At 34.4% G+C, this 15,948-nt stretch overlaps 1 protein-coding gene across 1 annotated transcript; it reads right to left on the bottom strand.

Annotated features, from left to right (window-relative positions):
* Positions 1-363: 363 nt before the first annotated feature.
* On the bottom strand, positions 364-1,035 carry LOC149232068 (uncharacterized). Its single transcript, XM_089381825.1, has one exon. The coding sequence runs from the start codon at positions 1,033-1,035 to the stop codon at positions 364-366; it is 672 nt and encodes a 223-aa protein (XP_089237951.1).
* Between the last annotated feature and the right edge of the window lie 14,913 nt (positions 1,036-15,948).

Genomic DNA, 15,948 nt, shown 5'->3' with positions numbered 1-15,948 from the left:
TATGAACACAGGATTCAGCAAAAGTAATAGCAATCTCAGAGGGATGTAAGGCATCATTAGAAGGAAGGGAGACCGAGATAATAATACTATCAGAGGAGGGTTTAGATAAATTCAGCGCAGAGAAACCATTTAAAATCTGCCTGGAGGGACCAGGCCTTTCTGAGAGAGACTGTAAAGAGATTGCAGAAGAACATTCGCAAAAAGGAGGAAAAGAAGACGTACTTGCCATGGACGCCCCAGCAAGCTCATGAGGTAAGGGAGCCAGGGTGGCCGATGGATTAATCTGAGCGGCAGCTGCATTTTTACCATCCAAGAGGTGTTCCTGCTCCATTAGATCGATTATTTCTGAAGCCCTCGCCTAGTCTACAGATTGCACTGAAACCTTCTGCTGAGCCCCCCTGCTTCCTGTACAGGAGCCCCCTGAGGTCGAAAGGGTCTCATTTGATGACGACGACGACAATGTCCCAATGGAAATTCCTTCGCAAGATGACCATACTTATGACATCGAAGGCAACAGAAAGGGAGGTTTTCATAGTCCAGAGTTTGAAGGAATTTAAGGTCCCTGTATTTTAACGTCATCGCATCCGCTAATCCCTCCCTCGGATTTAGGCTTACAAGCACTCGAGCCATACTCCTGTCCTTGGTTATGATGTAAGAGTTATCATAATCCAAAAATTTACCCAGGGTATTACCAATAGAGACAAAAACGAATTCCGTCCAGAATTGTAAGGGAAGTCCAGGGAGCTTTACCCAGACAGGAGACTCCACCAATTTCTCCTTCTGCACATAAAATAATGGAGTCCATCTGCGAAAAAGAATGGGATGCTTTCCAAAGCACCACTTCCATTCAAAGATCCAGTCTGCATGTGATTTGCTGTCAAAATGAATACTAAACCAACCCCTTTCCAAAACAAGAATCTCTGATGGCTTGCCCGGGGCTTCTTTCCACTCGGATTGGACCCAGTCCGCTATGTATTCGGCCGAGTACTTCCTTCCTCTTACACGGCCAACTAGAATAGTATCAGTTGCATCCATTGTTTGTTATATGCTGATATCTACCCCCAACAAATAGCATGGACGAAGCTATTTCTTCTTGATGGACTTCGATTTCTTTTTCTTTGCCCCCACAACTTCCTTGAAGTACCCTTCCGCTCCCGCAGCATTTGGAACAGGAGCATCCGGCGCAACCGAAACAGGCGACCCTTGACCCCTTCCTTTAGGAACAGAAGGGACCTCCGCTTCGTCCGACCTCCTCTGCTGGTTTCCTTCAATGGTCCCAACCTCCTTTGAGTAAGCAACAGCCTGAGGGATCAATTTAGAGGTCGAGGTCCTAGGGTTTCTGTCAACCCCCCCACAAGATGTGACCCAGGGCAGTCGATTTATGAAAGCAATAGCTGGAATGGAGCTTAAAGAAGTTCCTCCACCACCGTGTGAGGTTTCTTGACCCTGGGGTGCGAAAAGCAGAGGAAAACCTTGCCAGGGGCTAGCTTGACCTTGCGAGACTCCACCAACAAGAGCCACTTGATCCTCGTTCGACGAGATAATACGAGAGAAATGCTTCAAAAATTCCGCCCAATCTTCGACTGCCCGCAGCTACTCTTGGTTCTCCACAGGAGTAGTGCCCGCCCACCAAACACCATTCTAGACACTCGGGAGGTTCTCATCTCGTCGACTTACCCCATACTGTGAGCCTCCCACAATCGCCTCTTTACTGGGACCCTGGATGTTTACATTCTTTGGTAAAAACAAGTCAAGATTCTTGGAAGAGACCTCGTGTCCCCAGCACGTCAAAAGGTCCTCTAGCGCAGGCTCGAGCTCAAGAAATTCGCTATCAAACCCCATCTCTGCCGCGTCCAAACAAACTTAAACCGGCACAGCGAGAAAACCGCAACCGTCTCAAAACCCTAATCGTCAAAACCCTTTGCAGTAAACAATGTCGGTTAAAAGGGATTAACCCCATCCTGTGGTTGTAAAACTAATGGCTCGAGTACCAACCTTGCCACCGATACCTCGGGGCCAAAGAAAAGTATGACATTTTGGGTGCCGAGTACTGAGAACTCATTTCCTTGGTTTTATAATACTAGGGATTTTGGAATTTATCCCTCGAGTTTATAATATCAATCCCTTTGATTTATTAATGTAAGTTTTTTAGTATTAAGCCTTGATTTTAATATAAATCCCTTTGTTTTATAATCAGGTCAAGCATGATCCAACGTCACAGTGTGAAAAATATTTTCTCAATATGAAAATCAGTCATGGTCCAACATCACATTGTGATGAAGATTATGTGTTGATTTAGGGTAACATCAGATTTGCTCTAGACACGAAATTTGGTGGAGAGGTTGGGGCACATGAGATCTCCAATACCCAAAACGGGTTTGGGCAGATTCTAAACAAATCATGAGATATTAAAATAATTAATATTTTTAATGGAGTCCCTAAGTCTAAACTAAGGGAAAATAAAATATTAATGTGTATTAATATGAATCTATGTTAGAGTGGTCCAAAATACATGGATCAAGCTAGATCTAACCTTAGCCGTTGATTAGGGACTTAATCTCGACCGTTGAGATGTCAACAAGAAAAATATAATGGGAGGCTTGAGGGTCACTTGGAGAATACACCAGAGTGATCACTCATTCTATTCTCTAGAGTGGGGTTTGCTAAGAGAGATAGAATCAGTGATCGGGAGAGCAGCTGAGGGGCATTGAGTACAGAGAAATAGAGAAGGTAGATATTGTGCTGAGAGAGCAGCACAGCAACCAAGGAAAGTGATGCAGAGCCAGCAAGGGCTCACGCAGGGCCACGCAGAGGCAACCAAGTGCTATGTAGAGCACTAGAGAGGCCAGCGTGTTTGACGCAAAGGCCCAGAAAGTTGATGCAGGGCCTCCTGGGGCTAACGCAGGCCATGAAAGGCTGACACAGGGCCAACGTGAGATAGGGAGGGGCTGACACAGTCCAGATTGGGCAGACTCTGGGGTTGCAGAGTAGTTTTGTGCTAAGGAGCTACTGGAAGGATTTTCCAGGGTTTCAGCCAGGAGATTTCTCTCAAACTGTGAGGTATAGCTGCTAAGGAAATTCTCAGTTGGGAGGGCCCATTTTAGCACCAAGATTGTACACTGATATTGCTTAATAAGAAAACCCTCAGTTAGTTGCACTGGTTTTCCCGCATTGGATTTTTTCTGGGGACATTGGTCCAAAAATAATGGTGTCATGTGGTGTGTTTGTTCTTTTTTATTTTAGTTGTTGATTTGTAATATTTCGAGCATGCACTGGTGTTTATTTTCTGTGTTTACTTTGTAAATAACTTGTTAAAAAAAATTAACAAGTAGGTAGGAATAAATCAAGAAAAGTGCATGAGGGGTTTCTAAATTAAATAAATTTAGAAACATCAACATGGTATTAGAGCGAGGTTGCAGATCATAGGAGGACTAAAAGACATTAGCTGAGCGGAGCAATAGTAGCAGAAAATAGTTGTCCCGAGGTGACAAAAGTTGTTTCTAGCATCACAGAAGCCAATAAGTGCGACACAGAGCCAGCCAAAGCCACGCAAAAGAAGTAGGGAGATGCGCATAGCCTTAGAGAAGCCAGTGTTGCTGACGCAGAGGGCCAGAGGGTTGAAGCAGGGCATCCCAGGGCTGATGCAGACCCATCCAAGGTGATGCAGAGGTAGCATGAGGTGGAGAGGGGTTGACGCAGTTAACAGAGAGGCAGTTGTTGGGGTCTAGAAGGCTATAAGAATATTGGAGAGTGGAGCTGGTGAGGTACTGTAGTCAGAACAGTGCTTGACATAGCAAGGCCATAGGATTTTTTACCGAGGGTTTCTAGCCGAGGAACCCAAATCAGCAGTGCAGTTGTAGAAGATGATTAGAGTAGGGGGCATCTCGACAAGCGGTAGAAGGATTTCCAGGAGGGAAATCAGGACTCAGAGGGAGTCTAGAAGAGAAATTCTAGGCAGGAAGTAGAGACTCAGAGGAGTCGAACAAAGAACTTCAAGGAGGGAAGTAGAGGAGCATCATGGCACCACACGGGGTAAGAGACCAGGATAGATTTAATGGAGCATCAAACTTCGTAGTCTAGAAGGCCAAATTTTTATCAGTGCTTGACATGAATCATATCAAGAACTTCGCCTTGAAGTTTATAGCTATCCCAGTCAACCCCAATGATAATGAAAAGTATGAGGAGGCGATGACGAGGGCCAAGTGTACTATCCTTAATGGGGTCAAGGATCATGTGGTACCACATATAACCAAGAAGGAAATGACAGTTGAGATATGAGAGGCTCTCAAGAACCTATGATATAATACTTCTGTGCAGAGAAGAATGGTGCTTAAGAACCATATGAGGTTGTATCAGATGAAGAAGGGTCAAACGATTGACTCCTTCCTCACAGGACTGAATGAGATCCGAGATCAGTTGACTCTTATAGGAGCGACACCGGATCAAGAGCCTATGGTGAGGGCAACCCTGAATGTGTTCTGAGAAGAGTGGGAAGTGTCTGTCCAGAGCATCCTAGGAAGAGGGGCTTTCCTACCTTGGGACGAGATGTGGGTAGCTCTTTGCCAAGAAGAGATCAGACGACAGTCAAAGATAGGTAGCAGTGAAAAATGGATTAAGGTCAAGCGGGAGGAGGAGGATGTGGCCCTAGCATCTAAGGGAAAGCATGAGAAGTGGAATAAGAAAGATATCTCCAAGATCAAGTGCTTCCACTATGGGGATATGGGTCACTATGCAACCCAGTGCCCAAGGAAGAAGAGTAAGGGAGAGTCTTTCAAAACTAAGGTAGCGCCAACACGGGCAGAGAAGGAAGTTTTGACAGACAATGATTGTGCCATGAGTGCACACGTACGACTTGAGCGAAAGTGGGGAGACATCGAGTTGTAGTCAGGCGGACTACAAGCGATGAGGGGCAGGATCCTCGAGGTACCCAGCCTCTTGGATTAGACCATGCTATGGGAGCCCCGACAAGGAGTATTAGGACTGGCTAAGTGGGTAGAGACAGATGCGAATGGAGTGGTAGAAAAGCTACAGTGCAGGAGTCCCAAGACAACGTAGAGCTAGCAAGCTGTAATAGTGTGAGAGGCACAAGAGTGTTTCACCAGTGCAGGAAGGCATAGAGAGGTGTTCAATGGTGCGAGATGTAGGGAGTTGTTGCAGCAGCGCAGAGGTCAGAGAGAGGGAGCACTTGTCAGTGGTAGAGGGAGCCTTAGCATCAGTGGGTGTTTCTAGCCCAATAGGGAGGTTAGTTGGGAGATCAGTTACTTACTTCTCAGTAACTGAGTTGTAGCGCAGCAGCAGACAACACGATGCAACATGATGAGAGGAGGTGCAGTGCAGATGCAATGCTGGGAGGAAGGACCAGCAGTAGCACAGATGCAGAGGGAGCTATCGCACAGATGCAGCAGTGGCAGTGGCAAAACCATGGGAAACAATACAGGAGGCAGCATTATAGAGGATGTTCGGTAGGAAAGCCTAGCATCAACACAGGTACTGATTCTGGATGATTAGAGTAATACTCAGTGAGGAGTATTGGTAGAGCATGGCCCTCTCTAAGAGGGAGTGTTGATTTCGAGTAGCATTATATGTGATCTAGCCACGAAATTTGGTGGAGAGGTTGGGGAACATGAGATATCCAATACCCAGAAAGGGTTTGGGCAGATTCTAAATAGATCATGAGATATTAAAATAATTAATATTTTTAATGGAGTCCCTAAGTCTAAACAAAGGGAAAGCAAAATATTAATGTGTATTAATATAAATCTGTGTTAGAGTGGTCCAAAAGACATGGATCAAGCCAGATCTAATCTTAGTCGTTGATTAAGGACTTAATCTTGGCCATTGAGATGTTAAAAGGAAAAGTATATGAGGAGGCTTGAGGGTCACTTGGAGAATACACCAAAGTGATCAGTCATTCTATTCTCTAGAGCAGGGTTTTCTAAGAGAGATAAAATCATTTATCGGGAGAGCAACTAAGGGGAATTAAGTATAGAGAAACAAAGAAGGTAGAGATTGTGTTGGAAGAGCATCCCAACAGCCAAGGAGAGTGACGCAGAGCTAGCAAGGGCTCACCCAGGGCCACGCAGAGGCAGCCAAGTGCTGCACAAAGAACTAGACAAGCCACCGTGTCTGACGCAGAGGCCTAGAAAGTTGACACAGAACCTCTTGGGGATAATGCAGGGCCAACGTGAGATAGAGAGTGCCTGACGCCGTCCAGATTGGGTAGACCCTGGGGTTGTAGAGCAGTTTTGTGCTGAGGAGTTGCCGAAAGGATTTTCTGGGGTTTTAGCTAAGAGATTTCTCTAAAACTTGAGGTATAGCTTCTAAGGGAATTATCTATTGGGTAGGCTAGTTTTGGAACCCAGATTGTACTCTTATATTGCTTAATAAGAAATCCCTCAGATAGTTGCACTGGTTTTCCCGCATTGGGTTTTTCCGGGGACATTGGTCCAAAAATAATGGTGTCATGTGGTGTGTTTGTTCTTATTTCTTTTAGTTGATGTTCTGTAATATGTTGAGCATGCAATGTTGTTTATTTTTAGTATTTACTTTATAAATAACTTGTTAAAGGAAAATTAACAAGTAGGTAGGAATAAATCAAGAAAAGTGCATGAAGGGTTTCTAAATTAAGTAAACTTAGAAACTTCAACATTATCTCCATATGAAAATCAACTATGATCCAACTTCACATTGTGACAACTTTGTTCTGAATATGAACATCAACCATGGCCGAACATCGCATTATGAGAAACATTGTTTTCATATGAAAATCAATCATGGTTTGATATGGCCATCCATGGTCCAACGTCACATTGTGACAAAGATAGTCTCTATATGAAAATTAACCATTGTCGTCCATTTTTGTTTTAGGGTTTATAATGTTTATCTTAGGGTTTATATACATTGGGTTTATAATATTAATCCCTTGCGTTTAATAGTATTCCCTTCGGTTTATAATATCAATATTCGTGTTTAATATAAATCGTTGGGTTTATAATCTTTGTCGACCATGGTCTAGTGTCATATTATGACAAAGATTTTATCTATATAAAAATCAACCATGGTCCAAAATCACATTGTGACAAATATTTTCTCAATATGAAAATCAACCATTGTCCAACATCACATTCTCACAAAGACTATCTCAATATGAAAATTAACAATGACCAACCATGGTAAACCATGTTTATTTTATGGTTTAAATACAAATCTTTGGCTTTATAATTTCGGTCAACCATGGTCCAATGTGACAGTGTGACAAAGATTTTATCAATATGAAAATCAACCATGGTCCAAAGTTGCATTCTCACAAAGATGATCTCCATATGAAAATCAATCATGGTCAACTGTAGTCAACCATAGTTTAACGTCACATTATGACCAAGATTTTCTCATTATGAAAATCAACCATGGTCAACCATGTTTTTATTATCTTAATAATAGAAATATGATTAATAATAAGAATCATAAAATAATAAATATTTAGTAATAACTGTAATTAATAAATATTATTATCTTAATTAATATGATTATCTTAAAAATATAAAAATTAATTAATAATAAGAATCGTACTTAATAAATAATATATTTAGTAATAACATTAGTTTATATGATTTTATATGAATATTTGTATTTAATACCTCAATTTATAATATAATTTTATAAATAATATAATTATTATATATATATATATATATATATATATATATATATATATATATATATATATATATATATATATATATATATATATATATATATATATTCTTATCAAAAATTTTGAATTACGTTTATTAATAATATTATTGTTTATAATATTAATCTCTTGAGTTTATTAGTATTATTATTGTAAATAAATATGATTACAAGTATGAATTAATAATAATTTGAATCTCTCAGGTTTAAAATATTAACCTCTTCAGTTAATTTTTTTCATTATTATTACTAAAATTATTATTAATTTTAATTTTTGATACAATAGTTATTTTATGAGATTATTTTCATTATTATATATTTAACAATATTGATATTAAATCTATACCATTAATTTCTATTGGTGTTTTTCAACCACATTTATTAATGTGGTTGTGCATGTGATTGATATACGTCTATCGATGTATACTAACCACATTTATTTAAATAAATTTGGTTGTGCTAGTTATATGATCGTGTAAAGTAATCAAACGAAAAAATACAAGATCATATTGGAGATATAAGAAGGACCATACAACATCTGTCACGACTTTGTAATCTTGTTTAATAAATTTTAATATATTAAATTGGATGGCACATAAGTTATATATCAGATTTCATGGAATTTCAAATATTTATTTCAAATTTGTATATATATATATATATATATATATATATAGATATATGTATGTATGTTAAGTATAGGGTGATATAATCTTAATGATGGATAGAAGACTCAAACCTATTTTCAAATTGAGGGATTTGTTTAGGATTTGAGGTATCCCTAGGATTCAAATTTCAGCTTCTTTAAGGGATTTTCCTAGAGCCATATTACTCTTTATGACAAGTCTTTTCTTCAAACAATTCTTTTATATTCATCAAATAATCTATAATAGCATGCCCTTATTGATGGCATCATCTGCATATAAAGGGGACTTCTTTGATAATCCAGAGACTCTTTCCAAACACTTTCTTAATAGTAAATATCTATGATGGCTCGAAGACACTGTGAGATATTCAAGTAAATATAGATCCGTGCATATGAATTGCATATCTTTCTGTTTGTAGCCTATAATACATTGACAAAGTTTTTTATGTCATTTATGATGCTTCGAACTCTTTCGTCCTCCCAAAATTATTTAGGGAGAGAAAATAGAGAAACCCACATCATGTTTGCAAGGAAATAGTCCTTCTTCATATTACAATGCGCGTTCCAAAATCGCATGAAGTTCCCTGCATTTTTGAAAAAATACAACTCTCCTTCAAAAATCCTTGAGCTTTCTTCTATGTTGGAGAAAATAATTCTAAAAAACTCTTGGCCTCTAACTCCAATTCGATTTGACCTTGGGAATTCCATTTATTTTTTATCAACCCAATCAAAGCTTTCAGAAGGCCATAATCCAATAAATTTGTATTTGATAATTTGATCTTATATATATTGGATTTATTTTTTGATCTTACTAGATTTGACCTCATATTTTGGATCTTGCACTACCTTTACTAGAGCATACCTTACTTTTCTAGTTTACTATGATGCGCTGAGCAGAGGGTTTGTTGCGAAACAAAAAAAATCCACTTCGACTAATTTCTTTACAAAAAGATGACAAAGATGAGGAGATCAATGAGCCTCAAATTTATAGAGTGAAACCAAAAATCTGACAACCATCTCATAATATTACAAAAATACCATAATTATTATTATAATATTAATCACTTTATAAGAAAAATTATATTAAAATCATCATTATTTGTAATTATAATAAATGTAAAAATTGTCCTATCATATATATAAACTTATGTTATTTAGATTCATATACAATATATATATGTATATAAACTTATATTATTTAAATGCATGTAACATTTTAACAACATTGCAAAATGAAAACCATTAATTTAAACCTAGAAAAACTTTAGGCAAATTTAAAGCCAAAATTGTTATTACGTGTGATGAGATAAAAAAAAATTAATTAAAATTAAATTTAAAGACACATCATCTTGTTTGATTATGTCGCATGTAATATAGCCAATTTACAAGAAATAAGCGTATCATCCTGAACTAAAAATCTTTATGAGTTCAACAAATTCAATAATAAACTTAATACATTACAAATATAATCAATATAAAAATAACATAAATTTGTTCGTGATTTTATAATAGAAAAGTGCCAAACTAATTTGTTATTTGGTACACTTTACATGAACAATATTCATCTAAAAAGGTAATCGATATATTGTTAAATGATACAACTTATAACGTGTTAAGAATATTTTCGTATTACATGTTTCCTAGGATAATTAAATTAAAAACTGTATAGAAATTTTATTAATCTACTTTTGTTTTAATTAATATTCTGAGAGTGATACTTAAGTAAAACATTTTTTTTGGGGTTTTAAATTTTTTTTCATTTGATCTGGAAATAATATTTAAATATTATTTCTCATGCATTGAAGGCATTGCTATGATGTTATTTGTTTAAATTGTGGACTATTTGTCTGCCATATGAGAAATAAAGTTGGTATGGGTGCATTTTATAATGGTAATGATTAGATTTGATTTTAGGTAATTTGAGTAAAAATTTATTCTAGTTGTCATATAAATATATAAATATATTATTAAAATAATGTATGAAATCGTTATATATATGAATAATCAAGGCACATTATTAAAATAATGTATGAAATCGTTATATATATGAATAATCAAGGCACATTGACATAATATATGAGACCATTTTATTTGTAAAGCAAGAAATCTTTTTGAACAATAATTTCTCTTTATATCTATTTGGAATTGAAAAAGATATCATAACAAGATACACAATTTTTTAACCACTAATTCCGTATTATAGTATTATAAAATGACATTTATGAAGATATATTATTATTCTTAATCTGAAATTTCAATACTAATTCTCCTCGTTACCTTTAAAATTATCATTATACAAAATAGTATAAATTATCATTATATAAAATAATATAAACTAGAATCATTAAATTTACTTTTAGAAACATAATTAAAAATCCTCCTAAACCCATGCATATCCATGTCTTTCGTATTGATTTTGGTATTTCTTAAATTAAATTTCAACCATTATGTTTTCTTTAAGTTAAAATAAAATAATATATATAAAATATTTATTATGAAACAATTTTATTACACATTCTGCAAATACAACTTATCAAAAAGCATATGTTCACCTTTTTTTTTAAATCAGAAAGAACAAAGTTGCATCTGATATGACACAAGTTTTAAGTTGTAAGTTAGAGTTAAATACATATTATATAGATATAATTTAATTTTTAATGGATTTATAAATTAATTTGAAAGCTTGACACAAGTTTTAAGTTAGAATTAAATACATATTATATAGAGATAATTTATTTTTTAATGGATTTATAAAGTAATTTAAAACCTTGACATGTAACATTTTTATAATAATTAATAATTACCAATAATATCAATTTTTTACATTAAATTATTATTGTTAATAAGGTTAAATTGTTTAATATTATAGAATTTAAAGATATTTAAATTTGTAGTGACATATTTAAATAAAATTAAAAAATAGGATATATTGATTGTTTATTTGTTTTTATATTAATTAAAGATAAGATATAATAATTGGTTTTTTTTTCTTTGATATTGATATCTAGAATTTATATTAAAATAATAATTATACTATAAAACAAGTGTTACTTAGTAGCTAGTAGTTGCAACTTAATATGAATTGTTGATAAAGTGTGAGATGATAAATTGAAGCTTTTAAAAGAAAATATAAATAAAAGTGAAAATGTTATGTTAAAATATTTCTTTTTGGTGAGCACCCTATTTCATTGGTTGTAATGAATCTTTATAACTTTATTTTCCTGGTAGAGTTTGGTTCAAATTGATATGGACTCTCGAGAAACTTAATTTCAACTCAATGAGATGTCAATTCCAAGAAACTTGTTTTGCATAACCGATTGTCTCCTACAAAGTCCATGAGAATTGAACATGATTGATATAGAGTTGAATGCAATTATGTTGGTAAGACATGAGAATGTGAAACAAAGCTTTTATTGTTATCACTCAAATGGAGTCTCTTTCTTTTAATAACATTTTTTTAACTATTAATTTAACAATTAGATTATTACTAGTATAGTAAAAATAAAAATTAAAAATTAAAAAAAATAAATAAAATGTATCATTAATCCTTAAAAAAAAATAATCTAAATATTATAGTTTGTCTATGATTTGTGATTTAGTACAAATTGATTGAATTTGACAATAGCTCTAAATAAAATAGTAGCTTTTAACAAAATTCACACATTAACTTTTTGCATTATAATTGAGACCAATCTTCTATGTTTGATTCAAGGAAATAATATAGAATAACTTTAACAAACCAATTGAAATAGATGAGAAATTGAAGAGTTTTAATCTTCTCATGTGCGAGAACAATAGATATTAATCACAGACACACAAGAAAGGAATTAAAAAAAAAAAAAACTACTCGACTTCAAGAAGATCAATTTCTTGATTTTTTGAATTCAATTTATAAAATTGATATAGTTGGAAAAATTATAAAAACTATGCTTAAATAAAACAAATTCAACAAAGTTATTAACTACACATCAATAAAATTTTCTTAATAAAATTAGGAAAGAAATACTCATAGGATTCTAAAAACTAAAACTAATTACCATAATAGTTATTAATTATTAAAAGTGAGAAAAAAATTATGATTAATGTAATTGGATTTGAAAATAGTGGAAACAAAAAAAAACATAAAAAATATACAAGGCAAATTAAAATGTAAGAAAACTAAAAACAAATTATTGGGAAAATAATTTTTGATTAGTTTTTCCTCTTTAAAATTTTTTATCTTAAAAAAAATCATAGAAAAAGACAAAAAAATATGTAAGTCAAATTAAAAAGTAATGAAAATAAAAAAAATTAAGAAGTTTTTTGAATTATTTGTTTTTATTTAAAATTTCTCATCTTAAATTGAAAATATGGAGAAAAAACAATAATTCATGAAAATCGAAATAATAATAATAATAATAATAAATTAAATATAAAGGAAATAAAACTAAAATAAAATAAAAAGAATGGTAATTAATAGAAATATAAATTACTAAACATCCCATAATAAAACGTCAACCAATCACCTTACTAAATGTGGAGAAAAAACCTATAATTCATGGAAATCTAAAGAAAAATAAATAGAAAGGAAATAAAACTAAAAGAAAAATAATAATAATTAATAGAAATAAAGGTTACTAAACAACCCATAATAAAATCTCAACCAATCACTTTACTAATAAATAAATTCAAATAGTAATGAAAAATAACAAAAAAAACATAAATTCTAATATTAAACAATGGATAAATAGAAAAACAAACTCATACCAGAGATGTAATTACAAAAAATTATTTTCTTCAAAATTCATCACTTATTTCTACAAATAAATTTAAATAATACCATGCCTAGAACTCTAACACCCATTTTTACCTTCAATATCCAAATCCACATCTTTGTTTTCTAAGCCCATGGTCCAAAAATTCCAGTTGGAAAGTGCATTAACATCATTGGTATGGACCTCTAATCTCCTAAAAATCTGAACACTTAAACCTAGAAATACAATTGTTAGGTGTTCCATTTGAGATAGTAGAAGCTAGAGATCATAAATATCCCACGTCATTTAATAAATAGGTAGATAGTAACCTTTCTAAATAAATAAATTCGACTACAAAAAAGATTTTAGAAAATCCATGATTAAAACAATTTCTAATTTTTCTCTCTAAAAGCATTCATGGAGACATGAAAATCAACTCTCGTTTGTTGTAATGACTCCATGAGTCTATTACCATAGATCACATCATTATACACCCTAATTTAAATAGTCATAACTCAACACTTTACAGTGAATGAGGTAAGTACATTCGAATTCCATGAAAAAGTGTTCTCAGGTTATTGTTCTGGTGGGCAATCCTTTTATTTTTGGTTTAAGTGCCTACGTTGATTTGGTCTCCATTAAATGTTTCTTTGCCTCACAATTCCAATCCATACTGCTAGTTGCTTGCTGTGCACAAGCTGTCTCAGTCATCTGGCTTACAACTGTGTTTCTATACGATGGAATTGATATTTGTTTTTTGACATTAAATACCATGCTCTGTCCTAGTATGTGGCATGGGCAGGCCATCCCACCACAGCTGCTCCTCTCGGGCCTCCCGTTTCATAGACAATGGAGGAACTGGGATCTCAATCCTATGGCTGAGCTGCAACCGAGGTTTATCACATCCTTGTTTGCATTGGTGGTGTTTTCATTTACTCCATTCTTCCTTGGCGCCTGCTCTAGTTCTGCATTCCCTCTTGTAGGCTTGCCATTCTAGAGTTGCAACGCGAGGAAATTCTCAGGGACAAAGATATGGTTTTGTTACATGCAAGTGCTCCTTAGGTAAGTTGTATACACAGAGGTGAACCTATTTTATTTTCTTTACTGGGTTCATTATGCATAACCCTATTACCTTGTTGCTAATGCATGGATTGGACTGTAGGAACTTCAGCTACAAGCTTGGGGTTTACGGCGGTGCTCAAAGGATGGAATCTCTACAAGCTTTTGTCGCTCGAGTAATTCCGGGTAAGATTTAACTTTGGATTATGCAGGTCTGCCTGAGATGGAACACTCATAGGCTGCTTGAGGCTAGAGCTTCGGCTCTTTGTGTATTTAAGTTTTTCTCATTCCTGTAGAATTGTCACAGTCTCTATATAGTTAAGTTTAAGGTTATCAAGCGAATACCACTGCTGTTTTGAGGTGTATGTATGGACATCTCCACTGTATCAGTGAGGGTTTTATTATTCGATAGCGGGCCCTGTCATTATGGCAATGCCAATGTTTATTTGCATACTAAATTCTGGATTATTATGGAAGATTTACATTTATTGGATTGAAGAACTATTGTTCAATTTAACTAGCTTCCTGGGTTTGTAGCCGTATCGTCCCTCTTATGTTTATCACTCTGGTTCTATTTGATTATAGAACAATTTCCGGTTCGATGTGTAATTCTTATATGTTATATGGAAATACGACTTGAAATTTGGTTGATATTTAAATGTTCTGTATTATTATTCTCTGTACTTACCTGTGTTAATTCTTTTCGTAAGTTTTCAATTTGATTGACCCGATTAGAGCTTACTGTAGAAGAACTCGAATCAAGGTTTTCCTTTTGTAATTCTTCTCTTTATGCAAATTCTGTGTCGAGAATGTTTTAGATATTGTCCTTTGCATGTTCAGAATATAACTAATTCTCTGTTCTTCGAAATAATCTGGTATTTAGTTAACTTTTTCAATGATTGGTTCTATCTAAGTTAATAGCTTGGGGTTTCAGTGACTTGTAGGGTTTTAGGAAGACCTGGTAGAGTTAAAATTTAATTGACAGACCAGTCTCGGGAAAAATGTGGCTAGGTCGGCACTAGGGTTTCTACCCTTAAGCCCCTGCCACATCAACCCTCCTATGTTTTTCCATCACTCTTTGGGAAAAATGGCATTGCCAGCATGTTTAATCAATTCCTAGTTCTTCTAAATTTGCACTCAATCAACAGAGACCACCTATTTCCAGTTATTTTCTATAGTATTTTTACAATAGCCTTGTTTCCGTTTTTGCTTAAAAAGTCTGTAGAAAATTGTGGCTCTACAATAACTCTGCTTTATACTATTTTCCTGCATTAAATTACCTTTATAGAGCATATTCTACAGTTATTCTATATTAATCAATTTCCTACTATAAAAGATCTGAATAGAGTATATTTTTTTGGTAAATAATGTGTTACAGATTTACAAGGGAACTCCCTTGCTCTAACAGTTAATTGTTCTCCTATAAAAGGTTACTACACATAGTTTTCCTGATATGAGTAGATAAAAATGTGAAACTGAACCCCACTGTTATCTTTACATTTACTACTCTTGCCTTAGACACACCTCTACAACATTTAATTCACAATAAAAGACACAAAATTTAGTTTATGCAGTGGTCTAATTTTCCAGATGGTACCTCATCCCTGAGCTACTTAAAAGTAAAGTACTACAGTGATAGAGGTCACCTCTGTTGTCCGTTTCTAGTCATTCCTCCCAACCATGAGATTTTCTTTCGGAACCAAATCTCCCCCCTAGCTTGCTCACGAGACTTTCTGTCTTCTGGAAGTTGCTTGCACATAGTGTTCATGCTATTTGGTCATCACCAGACTTAGCAATCCTCCCTTTACTGCGTGACCT

The sequence above is a fragment of the Pinus tabuliformis genome, chromosome J (assembly GCF_031772625.1).
Source record: "Pinus tabuliformis cultivar Carrire ecotype Pingquan chromosome J, CPIR1, whole genome shotgun sequence".
NCBI lineage: Eukaryota > Viridiplantae > Streptophyta > Pinopsida > Pinales > Pinaceae > Pinus > Pinus tabuliformis.
The sequence above is the reverse complement of the archived record's forward strand: the minus strand, read 5'-3'. Positions and strand labels throughout refer to the sequence as shown.